Here is a 13,865-nt window from a genome sequence, read left to right on the forward strand (position 1 = left end):
ATGACATAAAGAACTGCTTGGTTTATTAGACATTTATTGCATATGTATCAAGTTGTAAAAAAGTTATGATGGGGTAATGAATAGGTAGGGGATGTAGAATGAGCAAATAGGAAAAAGGGGAGTAGAAGAATGTGACTATATGATGTGTGATGGAATTTTCTGTGCATGAGCTAACATTTTAGCAATGATTTTCGCAACGTATAAATTGCGACGACAATGCACAGCAACAAAAAGAGAATAGGCTATCAGTGACTACTAGCCACAATGGCTAAGTTTTACCTCCATTGCAAGAAGCAGCATAGCCCTGAATACCAGTAGTTGAGAATCACAAGTTGGGAGAACACTGTCACACTTAAATCCTGCTTGTGGGCTTCGGATAACCATCCAGTTGGCCTCTGTGAGAACAGGAGGCTGGACTAGATGGGCCTTATGCATCTTCTTATTTAAGATCTTATATGTATATATTGCATGTGTTAATCAGCTCCTTACACTTCCCTATAATAGCAGTGTATCTCATATAGTAATCACTCTGCCAACATTAGCCACTCTGAGTCAGGCTCCGGCCGGGGTACAAATATTATTTTTTTTAAAAAACATTATTATTATTCTCAAAAGTATGCCCAGTGAAATTAATGAACATTATTGAAATTATGTATGATTTAGTTACGTCCCTGCATTGCAGGGGATTGGACTCGATGACCCTCAGGGTCGCTTCCAACTCTGCAATTCTATGATTCTACGAGTCTTAAGTTCATTAATGTCAATGGGTGAGTATAATTAACACTGTATACAACCTTCTATATTCTCGACCAGTGTATTTGCCAATACAGTGGTACCTCTGGATGCGAACGGGATCTGTTTTGGAGCCCCGTTCGCATCCCGAAGCAAACGCAACCCGCATCTGCAGGTCACGATTCGCCGCTTCCGAGCATGTGACGTCATTTTGACTGTCTGCGCATGCGCAAGTGGCAAAACCAGGAAGTAACGCGCTCCGTTACTTCCGGGTCGCTGCAGCGCGCAACCCAAAAATACTCATCCCGAAGCTACTTCAACTCGAGGTATGACTGTAAAAATCATCAGTTCAAAATGAACTGAAGTTAGCTGGGCATGAGCTTTGCGTCTGTAATAGTACACAACTGATCTAAGTAATTTCCAAACGGTTTTGCATACAGTCATACCTCTTGTTACGTCCGCTTCATGTTACGTTCTTTCAGGATATGCCCTGTGGCGACCCGGAAGTACTGAAAAGGGTTACTTCCAGGTTTTGCAGCTCAGGAGGAGCTCTACTGCTAACAAGTTGGCAAGTAAAATGATAGAACCCTGAATATACTATCAGGAATGGGAAAGACAAGACGGGTGACTATCCTACCCTATATCTGTAGACGGTTGTCAACTGGAGGCCCTACAAAAAGGTAGTTAGTACATGCAGGTCCTGCTTTGCAAACACAATGAGCTCCCAGTAAATCGCTTAATGGTGAGTGTTTGCACAACAAGCCAATGATTTCCATTATTTCCTATGGGAAATTTCTAATCCATGATTTGTCCATTCTCCCTCCCTTTGCCTGATCTCTCCTGCTCCCTGATTTGTCAGATCTCTCTCCCTTCCTCTATGCCAGTGATGGGCAAACTTGGCCCTCTGGCTGTTTTGGGACTACAACTCCCAGCATCCCTAGCTAACAGGACCAATGGTGAGGGATGATGGGAACTGTAGTCCCAAAAGAGCTGGAGGGCCAAGTTTGCCCATCAATGCTCTGTGCCTTCCGCCCCAAATGGCTGCTGCTGACCAGCAAAACACAAATATGTAAGGAGGTGGGCTGTTTGGATATCTGAATCAGCCATTTGTGTAGCAAGGTTTGAGTATAACAATATGTGTTTGGATAACTGAAATTTTCAATAAAGAGCATTCTGATAGTGGGAGGTGCATGTACACACAAACTAATTAAGTCTTTTTCTCTTGGATTTGGATGGTTACAATAGAAATGATGCAAAATTATTGCCTTAAATTAGTAATAACAATAAAATTTTCACAATACACAAACCTGATTATTTCCAATACACTTCTCTGCAAACCACTGCAGTCTGGTTGGTCGAGCTCTTAAACCAGGTGTCTGCAAAACAAGATTTCAGAGTAACTAAGCACTTGCTGACTTGGAATAATTCCTTAAATGCGGAGGATTAATATGCAGTTATAACATAAGATTACTCAAGTGGTGAACTTGCCCACTAGATACATTTTCATGCTACAACAGTTGAATATGAGGTTTAACACTTTCAAAAACAGTAGTGGTACTAAATATAGCCATGCTGTTTTAACTAAAATATTATAAGAAAAGTTCCGTATTTTTCAATGTGTTTAAAAGCAAAATGACTTCTGGGATACAAATATAAATAAAGCTGAATTGTTTAAGTCTGAATCTTTTTGAGTACTATGTCTTAGCGACTAAATTGATTTGTTATATTTGCTTTGCGTGGGACAAGTTGTGTCTTGGGCTGGTCTGTCAGCTGCTAACTGCAACTTAAGTTAATATTTAAGTATAATCACGTGCTCTTTGGTTTTATATGCAGTGTTTTTTTATTATACTGATGTTTCTATGATACTTTAGTTTGGCTGCCTTAAATGTCAATTACAGCATAAAGGAGGGATGCTATTTTTTTAAAAAAATAAACATAATTCTTTTGCCATTCTATTTACTTATTTCTGGAAAAAATCAGGCTCCCCAATAGTAATTACAGCAATTCAAAGAACTGTGTTATTACCTGTGTTGTTTAACTCAACTCTACAGAGACCAACCTAGACTGTGGCAATTCTATGTATTCTAAGGTGGTCTGTTGCTTTTCTATAGCAGATAAACTCTTATGTTCTGACAACAGCAGTTCAATAGCCAGGGGTATTTCTTTTGCTATCTTGGTAAAATGATATTTATTCCCAACCTAACTAGAAGGAATGTTTCCTCATCCTGGTCTGTTTAATTCTTCCATCTCCCCCTCCACTAATTCCTACTTCTGGCCTGCAAGTGTGGTTGTTAAGAACACTTCAACAATGCAAGTTAGGTAGCAAAAATTTCCAAAGAAAACACTAAATCAACTTTTGTCTCTGTGGAACAGCCTTCACAATTGTCCACAAACAAATGGTTTTCAGAGTTTACAAGCAACCTGTTCTCAGCTACAGGGCACTTCAACAAGAACATTTATTTGCTACTCCATTGGCTAACAGCTCCTCTTGTGCACTCTGGACTTTTCTTCTGTATATCAAACCCTTTATTGATTCTATCAGCGACGCTAAAGTTGTCTGCATTTTTTTTTAAAAAAAAGATTATAGAAACATAGTCAAAAAGCAAAATTCCTGCCTGTCCCCCTCCTGTCCCCAAACATAGTCCCACATTCTGGCCTTTTCCAATGAATAGTGGGAACATTCTGCAGCTAACTGTAGCTGTTCTCTAACTTCATCTGTATTGCAACATTGCAGAGTGGTACAGTGGTGCCTCGCAAGAAGAAAAGAATCCGTTCTGTTATTCTCTTCGTCTAGCGGTTTTTTCGTCTTGCGAAGCAAGCCCATTGACGGATTAGCGCTATTAGTGGCTTATCAGCTTATCGGATCAGCTGATAAGCGGCTTAGCGGCTTAGAAAAGGGGGGAAGGGGGAAAAACCCGCAGGAACTCGCAATACATTTTCGTCTTGCGAAGCAAGCCCATAGGAGATTTGTTTTGCGAAGCACCTCCAAAACGGAAAACTCTTTCGTCTAGCGAGTTTTCCGTCTTGCGAGGCATTCGTCTTGCGGGGCACCACTGTACATCCTACCAAAAGTTCTAAACCAATATTGATTCATGGAAAGTCCAAAGCAAGCTCCAACGTCATGACTGGGATAGAAATTATCAGAAACTTGCTGAAAGCAATCTGGCAAAGTTTGTGGAAGTAGCAGAACTCCCAGTGGCATTTTAGAAACTTGGTGGTTCATCTCTCCCTTCCTTCCTTCCTTTCCTTCTCAAGCACTCTACTTCTCCCAGTACCCAATGCCGTAGCACTATTGATGCTGTGAATCTGATAAATTACTACACAAAGGGAGCCCAATGGCACAGCACTGAACTTCTTAAAGAAAGTTATCAGGGTGACAATGCTGGGTGCTACCTCTGATGTCCTCCCCACAACCGCCAAGACTGAATGTGATCTGGCAACCATAATGTCCACCTGGAAAAACCCTGCTCTAAGATGCCAGGGTTCTCCCCCCCCCCCCTCTATCTTTTTAGCACAGGACTATCAAATCATTATTTTATGTCATATGGATATATGACCATCAAGCAAACGATAAACAGAAACCACTTGTGTATAATTTCATAGCACACATGATATTGGCAAGTGAATGCATACAGAAGAAGGGCTTGCTGGTTTTAAATACACCTCTTATGCCTCCCTTCCCATCTGATGATCTCTTAAACAATTTCACAAGACTGGGGGTGGGGGGTGGGGAATCAGTGAGAACTAAAGAATTAAGATCTTATACAACATGCCCATGGAAATTAAAAGAGAAGAAGTATGTTACTTGAATCTCTAGATAATCCTCTTTGTGACATAGCAAAACTCAAATGCGGCATTCACTTCCAACTTTCAATATCATTGCTGCTCCAAATGCCAATGATCTAAATGGCTTTAAAAGCTGAAAACTTTATATAGCAAATCCTCCTCTGTTAAGAAATGATTGCTGTGCCCATCACTACAAGGACAGCTGAGTTATACAGTGGATATTCTTGTGTTTCATTTTGAAATTGAGAAGTGTTTTCACATATAGTAGGTTCTCAATCATCAAAAGAACATCTAGGTCAGATTAACTAAATCTCTAGGGCTTTCACGATAGTCCATATTTGTGGCTTATCTCTAACCATCTTACTGAATTTTCAGCATTGTGCCTGGTCTGAAATTGAGACAGCTGTAATGCAGTACATTGTAAAAAGAAAAGAAAAAGGGAGAACCTATGCTGTAACCTACAAAAAAATCTTCAATAATTTGTGGCTTTTATTTTCTTTTACTTACAGATCACTCAAAGTGAAAACATTAAGTTTGGCAGCAACAACACACCACTGATTGTTACTTGCCTTCCTTCTGGAAAAGACAGCTTTTTATCCATTCTCCATTCAGTTTTCTAAAATGTTTTCTTTTCAATACCATATGAGGCTTAAAACAGTATTCTGCTTTACAATGTAATCTTTACTGCTCTATTGTTTTGACTTCTCCCTATGGATAATTATGTATTTGGACAGCAGCCCAAATTGCTTTTCTACTGTTGTTTGTTTGCGGCTGTTGGTGCGTGCGCAAAATAACTATTTTAATGTCTTCACGTGAAGCTTAACTAAATATTCTTTCACCACCCAAAGGCCTGGAATCAGAGAGTGGTGTGGGCACCATACATTTCCTGTGCCCTCTGAAAAACTGCTCCGGAAGCCACCCAGAGGGTGTGCAATGTTGTGCAGTAGAGGTGCAACTAGGGGGTGGGAGCTGGGAGGGCAGGTGAGATGCTGATTGAAATTGGCAAAAAAATTACAACAACCACTGACACCCCCCCCCCCCCAAATAAAAGCAACAATAAAAGCAAGTTTGTTTAAATCATGTATTCGGATCCAAGGTAGCATCCTGCCATAAAAGCATTACAGCAAAAAAGCCTTCTGAGAGCCTATTCTGTGGAACCAGCATTCCTGCCGAGATACGGCAGACACCTACTATCAGTATTTTCTGAGAACAATTGAGGTCACTTTTGTTTCAACAAGCCTTGCCAGCTGGCTAAAAAAGGTCTCTGCTATAGGTGTTCATTTTGTATTGTTTTTAAACCTATTTTCAGCCTTGCTGTTTCTTTAAAACGATTTTATCTGTTTTTATGACATGGCTGTAAACTTCCTTAAGACATTTAAGTAAAAGGAGATTTGTAAGTTAATAAATAGTTGTGGTGGTAGTAGCAGCATCAGTATTAATAAAACACAGTTATGGGAGCTACAGCTCTGGCTCCAATGCGCAGTTGTCTCACACGAGTAAAAAAACAGCCTTGAACATCCTTTTTAAAAAATAGTAATAATCATTTTTGCATTTTACAATGTTTTAACAACAAAAATTAAATCTAAACAAATTTAACCTACATTTACTTCGACTTCCCTCCCCCTCTTGCAGTTAGTCTATATCATATTCTTACTGCATAACCAATTCAAACCTATTTACAAATTTATCCTTTATGTTCCCTTTTAATTATTCTTACTGCTCATGTTTAGGTCAATCCTGCTAACATTTTTAATTGTTTACAATTTGTCTTCATATATTCAACAAATTTTCCCCATTCTGTTAAAAAAAGAAGAAGTATCTCATCCTGATCTCTTATTCTTCCAGTGAGTTTTGCCATCTCTGCTTATTCCCTCAGTTTTAGTTACCAATCATCTTTCATTGGAACAGTTTCTTCTTTCCATCTCAGGGCATATACCATTTGGGCAGCCCAAAGCCTTGACTTTCCAGCTATGGCTATGAAGATTGTACTAACATTGAAATATTCCATGCTGTTATGTCTAATTTCTTCCTCTGCTATAACTTTAAAGTAAACAAGGACTTGTTTATGAAAGGCTAGGATAGCCAGTTACCAACACACTCTGAACTTTTCTAAGATGAAGAAATTGTGGGCCATTAATCTATTCACATACACCTTGCACTTTTAATGTCTTATTCTTCATATTCCGATGGGGTGTCTCAAATTAGAACTGTCTGTCCTACTCATTTCTCTGATACAGCCTTCTTTCTTCTCCTGCACCACTCTGCGGAATTGTTCAGATAGTGAAGGAAATGGGCCGGATCAGAGGTCGCATCATACTGGCCATATTCACACTGCATGGCAACCAGGAACTCCAAGCAAGTGAGTGTATCAGTGTCCCTCCAGGTGAGCCTGAGGGCTGCCACAGGATGGATATAGTGATCTGGCACCCTTCGTTCTGGTTCCCAGGTGTCACCTTAAGACCTTTTGATATAGCCAGGCCTATGGAACTTTCCCCATTTTTAAATCTGCCAGTCATTTTATTGGTGTGTTATATTCTATTGCACACACTGTGTACACCACCACATCATATTGTATGGATTGACTATGTACATATTTGTGTGTGTGTGTTGGGGAGGGGGGATCTGCTGCTGCTGCTTGCTTGGTTTTTGTGCTAGCCTCAGAAGAAAGCCCCTTCTTCCACAGCCAGCACAGAAGGATGAGACCCTTCCTGCATGTCCATCATAGAAATCAAGGGCATGTCAGAGGAAGCAGACAGAACTCTATTTCTCCATCACCAGCTTGCCTTACAACAACAACAACAACAACAACAAGCGGCCTTGGTCCAGTATACCTGAAGGAGCATCTCCACCCCCATCGTTCTGCCTGGACACTGAAGTCCAGCGCTGAGGGCCTTCTGGTGGTTCCCTCGCTGCGAGAAGCCAAGTTACAGGGAACCAGGCAGAGGGCCTTCTTGGTAGTGGCACCCACCCTGTGGAACGCCCTCCCACCAGATGTGAAAGAGAAGAACAACTACCAGACTTTTAGAAGACATCTGAAGGCAGCCCTGTTTAGGGAAGCTTAGTGCACCGTCCCTTATCCCTCTTCTTCCCAAGCAGCCTGGAGGAAGAGTTCAGAAAGTTTTGCTTATCTGCACCTTGTAGTGCCATCTGGATCAACAAACTGAAGTTAACATTAACTAGTGGTCTGTGACAAAACAAGCCAACTTCAGATCATAGTTACCAAAGTTGGCATTTTAACAACAGTTAAGATTGACCATTCTTCCAGATCCAAAATGGCATGATAAACTGCGGTTTATCAGAAGCGGAACAGAAATTCCTCCTCCCAATTATGCAGAGGAGGGGAGGGTGAGAGGTTTTACAAAAGAACATAAGAAGAGCCTTAATACTAATCTATTATTATTTACACTACGTACTGTTTTCCCAGCATATGCATTGTGTATCATTAATCTATTCGTTAGTCACTTTTAAACAAAAGTGTCTTACAGAAACAAACATTAAAAACGAAGGAAAAGAAACCTAAAATTCTCACCGATAACATGTATAAAAGGGCAGATTGAACTCCCTCTACCACACTAAAAAGATTAAGGTCCAAGAACCTGGATAAATGGCATCGCCTGTTTCAAACAGTGGTGTTAGGTGTGCCTCCTTGGGGAGAGCATCCCACAAACAGGGAGCCACCACTGAGAAGGCCTGCTGTCATGTTGCCACCATCTGTACTTCCTTCAGAGGGGGCACAAAGAGAAGTGTCTTAAATGGGTCTGGGTTGATTTACGTGGTGTCCTTGAGGTATCAGAGTCCTGGGTGCATAAGGCTTCATAGGTCAAAACCAGCACTTTGAATCGATAGCCAACTGGTGCCAGGATTGGTGTTGTATCTGGCCTCCGAACTACCAGCTGTAGCTTCCAAACTATATTCAAAGGCAGCATATACCAACATCTCTCTCGCACACACCATGCAAAATAATTTGTTCCAGCCATCTCCCATGCTCAATAGGTCACATAAATAATCTAGGAAGCTAAATTTCTTTGGAACATCTATATTAAAATGAAATCATACTTTACAAATAAAGGAACATCTTGCTACAATAGTTTTATCTCCACTACAAAATTGAGTTTCATGTTGATTTTATACAGATACGCAGAAAAAGCAATTTGGATGAAAGGGTGCTGTAATCTCTCAATCTTAGGACCCAGAAATATTTTTACAGTAGATTAAAAACATACAAAACCAATGGTATCTTGAAATCGGTTGGTATTGTAATGCATGTCCAATGTTGTGCTCAAATCACTGTACTGCTTTAATTTCACTAAACATTATATGTATATAATCAACCCTAAATAGCTCTCTTGTCAGGTCTGAGTGCCATCATCTGCTTTTACTCTCAAGTATCTCAAGAATCACTTGAACATTTGAGTCCTGTCAATAGTCTTACACTGAACAGATTCTTTGGGGAGCATAATATTGTACCAAAAGCTGGTGCAACAACAACAGTAGGAAAAATGGCATAAAGGATGTGGAAACATTAAAACATGAGTGAAATATCACATATTGAACTTTTTAACACAAAGCACACTAGTAACAGCTTTCACGTGCAGCTGGGTTATTCACAAGAATGAGCTGCTGTCAGCAGCACTAAAGATTTTTTTTCACAAACAGGTATCATCTTCACATTGTCAGATTAAACAGTCTAACAGAGACACAGTTTGAAACAGGGATATTCACTGCATTATATCAGGCTGTGATATTCTGGAATACCCAGTTTCACAAATTAGGAAGCAAATGTAACTCATATGATAACGTCTGTGCTGCTAGACCCAATGGAAGGTGCTTGTTGACTTTCAAAGCCCTGATCAACTTAAGTCCCAAATATTTGAAGGGATGCTTCTCTCCATATGTGTCAGCCTAGGCCTTGTGATGTGAAGGGGAGGAGATACTTGTGGTTTCATCGATAGGCATGGCTTACAACATAGCTCTTCAGGAAGGTTTGTTGCAGAAGGGCAGGCTGGATAAGGGAACTTTAAAAACACCTGCCACTGATTTGTACTCTTTGGGGGTTTTATGCTGTGGTTTTAATTTACCTTTAAGCTATTTCTGATGCACTTTTAGTGGAGTAGAAGAGCTGGGGAAAAATTTACATCTAGCAACCAATGTGCCCCTTTGGTTTCAGATTATTACATGGGGAGACGAGTCTAAAGAGCCTGGGACACAAATTTTCACGGCCCTCTAGTGGCAATGGTGGCTAGAAGTAATGTATTTAGTGGTAACTCTGAAAGTGTATACTCTATTCTAACCAAACTATGCCTCCTAGAATACAATATGCATAAGGATTGTTTTTAATTTGCATTTATTTACAAATGCATTTGTATTCTGCTCTCTCAAACTATCAGGGTGGTGAACCGCCCTAAGAACTCTGGGTATAGGGCGGTATATAAATTCAATATATAATAATAATAATAATAACTTCCTAATAAGCCTATTTAAAGGTGCACTTCCCCCCCTCCAAACATAACAATATCTCTGTACTTTCAAACCACTTCAAGTAGCAGAACATGTACTTTATTCATATACAGACAACTTCAGTCCAAATAATAGGAAGTCTATGAGTCTAGCATTAACCTAAGTTTCATATTAAGTACTCAAGTGCAAACTATGTTAACACAAACTAACTATGGTTGCATATCCACTGGCCAATGCTGGGAACAGGTTCAAAAGGCTGGCTCCCAATCTGTGCCGGCTATTGTTTGCAAGGAACATCTACACCAGGTCTTTGGACCAGGGAATACTATTCCTCTTGGATGAAATTTGTAAATAAACACTCATACCAAGAGGTAGCCTGTGTTTTAAAACACAAATTGTCACGACGCATATACGTAAACCCTTAACTTGCTGCCTATCTATCCCTTCTCAACAAATTACAGCCCAAGATTCTGTAATTGCTACAGATTGGTCTTTGGCACAGGAGAACAAGCAAAATTAAAGAGCTGAAAAGTGAATGAAGCATATTAAAAAAGCTTAGATGAGGCTCCATCAAGATTATGCAAAACTAAGAAATCTTAATCCAACATAAAAAGGACAAGCAAGAATGCCAGATGTCTACTTTCTCTTCTGATAGACTAGCAAGAGGGAAAGTTTCTGAAATTAATGTTTTAGGCTGTCGTCTGTTGACATTATATTTGCTAATCCCTAAGTGAAACACAAAGTTAAGTGAGTGGTTATTTAGGAAAAACAGAAATGAAAGGAACTGACAATTTGTTTAAAGTTTTGGGGGTTTTCTAAGACAAAAAGTGCAAATAGACTGCAGGGCCAGAGCCTACTTGTTTAGACACCAGCATAGGGGTGATGGTAGATTAAGTATTTAGGGGAGGTTGAAGAAAAGTTCGATGTATAAGGACTTTTTCTCTTGCCACATTTTTGTTTTTGTTTTTCTAGGCCTTCACATCTCTAATTCCCTCCCTTTATTTTATTGTTTTAACCTTTTCGATAAAGCTGTTGGTGATTCAGAACCAAAATTCACCCAATCAGATCAGGCAGTTTACTCAAAATTACCACTGAAACAATAATTCAGGCAAAGCTGTGAATACCATTCAGTATTTTCTTTCACTTTTTTAATTTAAGCAATTATTAATAAGTCACCTTGTGATTTACTAAAAGGACCTTTGGGTTCTTTCCCTTTACATTTGAAAAGCTTAGCCTCATCTTTGCAAAAAGATTAACTTCTCTCTTTTCCTCTCACTAATGTAAACTGGTCAACTAATATGGAGTTTGGGAGGGGAGGGGGGGGGAGAAATGCAACTGTGTTAGAGGAAAATAATCACAATCTGGGAAGGCTCTGAGGCTGCCCTTTTGACTTATCAATTTCAGTAAGCAAAATTTCAATCAAGCCTAGATAAAATATACTAATCCTAAATAGACCAAGTTTGTCACCTACCACTTTCTATAAGCTGCTTACCATAGTGGGAGGAAAAAAAATGCTAAATTAAATGCCAAACAGTAGCAGACAGCACTTGTTTGGCTGATTAACTGGTAGACAAGCATTACAAATAAATCTGAGCATGGTCTGCAGCAAATTAAATTCCAGTGCTTTAAAGAACAAAGAATTTGTTGGGAAAGAGGATTAGCAACTTTACACCCAGGAATGCAGGTTTAATTTAATTGTTCCACAATCCGAGATTTAATATGCAAATATCATTTGGATATTTAATAGTGAATTTGACAAAGTAAGGAAACAATTTCAATATACAGCCAGGCCGCCTCGCTTCTAACTGTAATTATACACAATGGGGGGAAAGGAAGCCTAGTCTTCCCCTGACTCCTCCACCCCCCCCCATCTTTCATTACTAGGATTGGGTTCTATTAACATTAATCAGAACAAGACTAATTAAAGGTTAAAAACTTTAAATATATAATTCTAATTAAAACTCTAAATAGTTGTATGATTAGAGTACTGTCGTTATAGTCTCACCTCAATGATCTTCTTGGCTTCTTTATATTTGCCAGTATTCAGGAAGGCAAAGAAGAGATCATAGAGCATCATCATTTCACCTCTCTCTTGGCTTATGAAATCCATTGCTATAGGAACATTCATAAAAAGCAGATTAGGTTACCTGTTCAGAGTCAAAAGGAACATGTCACAAGGCAAATGGCTGAGTTATTGGACACCCATGCCATAGCATCATGTGATCACTTATAGCTAGATGATCTAATGACATGTTCACCTCTCCATCCATGTACCTGAATACTACTTTCTAGATGAGTTTGATTTTTACCATATCAGAAAGACTGGTCTTTTTCTGAGGAAGATTTATAGGGGGAAATCCATGAATTGTGGAGCTAAATATTCTTCAAGGACAGAACTGAACAGAGTTTGGCCATCGTCACTCATTCTTTCTAATTTAAATCATACTGAGTAGACCTATTGGAATCAATGGATTTAAGTTTATTTTGTGAGGTCCTCGAGATACTATTGGTATCTCTGGTGCCCCCGAAAACTTTTAAATAATTCTTCTTGATCACAGGACATGGTTTGAACATGTGATTCCTTTTTTTAAAAAATAAATTTTTATTGAAGGTTTCAAAAGTTTTTTTTTATCACAACAAAAACAAAACAAAACTATACAATAAACAAAACAAACATAAAAACACATATAATTTCGACCCTTAATTTCTTGTATCTTACTTTCTCGACTTCCTCATACCTCCCCTTTCTGTATTCCAATTTCTAATTAATTGTTCAGCAAATCCTTACTTATTTTTGACTTTATTTCAATCTTACTATTTCTCTTTAACATATCCATTACCGCTTATAACCATATATTTTCAAATCCAGCGTCATTTTAACATTTATTGATTTTGCAATATTTCTTTAAATAGTCCTTAAATTTTTTCCAATCTTCTTCCGCTGTTTCTCTTCCCTGGTTTCGGATTGAACATGTGATTCCAAACATTACTGCTGTGACCCTCAGTAATAAATGGCTAAAACTGGTTGGGTTAAGGTGTCCCCCTACCGTAATGCAGGGCAAGAACAGAAGGAAATCCCAATCCATAATAGCAGCAACCAACCTTTCTGCAACAGTTCGGTGTTTCCTTTCTGTATTAATCTGCTCAGGACATCGTGAAGTCTAGGAAAGCTGCCATACTTCCTACAGCAATCAAACACAGCTTCCACGGCTGCTTCTATGTCATCCCTTAAAAGAAAATCCACAACATGTTAATAATAATAATAATAATAATAATAATAATAATAATAATAATAATAATAATAATATCCCACCCTACCCAGCCAAAGCTGGACTCAGAGCGGCTAACAACAGTAAAAATAGCACAGTTTACATAAAATCACAATTAACTGAAATACATTCTAAAATCAATTCAGAATCAAATTCATGGCAACCATTGGGCTAGAGTTCTGTGAGGATTACCAAAGGAGGGGGTCAGACTGTGCCTTGGCCAAAGGCCTGGTGGAACAGCTCCGTCTTGCAGGCTCTGCGGAAAGATGTCAAATCCCGCAGGGATTTTAGATGGAAGAAAAAGAACAACGTATACACCAAACCTCAGAAACAGTCACCTATTGTCCAAAAAAGGATCAAGGAGATAAAATGCATCCAATTCATTTCCTAACACTTCACCAGGAACCCCAAAAAGAGACTTATTTTGACTTTTGTCAAAATTATTATAATCCAATTTTCATTAACTGACGGCTCAAAAGAATGGTCACATATGAGTTCTCATATCTAGATGGCCCTACTTTATTATACGGGAAGTTCTTTGAAGCAAATATGAAGAAAGATCTAATCTGAATGGTAACAGAAGCTGGGTGCATTTTTTTAATGAACTCTGCTAACACTGAG

The 13,865-nt window shown here is 39.0% G+C and overlaps 1 protein-coding gene across 1 annotated transcript in view; it reads right to left on the reverse strand.

Moving 5' to 3' along the window:
- LRPPRC (leucine rich pentatricopeptide repeat containing) overlaps window positions 1–13,865 on the reverse strand; it is a 116,609-nt gene that overhangs the window by 35,554 nt on the left and 67,190 nt on the right. Inside the window, exons 24-26 of the mRNA XM_081188406.1 lie at window positions 13,078–13,202; window positions 11,981–12,087; window positions 2,040–2,108 (exon numbers count right to left, since the gene is read on the reverse strand). Of these exons, the coding sequence (XP_081044532.1) occupies window positions 2,040–2,108; window positions 11,981–12,087; window positions 13,078–13,202 (301 nt within the window). The remainder of the gene's footprint in view (window positions 1–2,039; window positions 2,109–11,980; window positions 12,088–13,077; window positions 13,203–13,865) is intronic.

Source organism: Podarcis bocagei (assembly GCF_964188305.1).
Source record: "Podarcis bocagei genome assembly, chromosome: 3".
In the NCBI taxonomy this organism is placed as follows: Eukaryota; Metazoa; Chordata; class Lepidosauria; order Squamata; family Lacertidae; genus Podarcis; species Podarcis bocagei.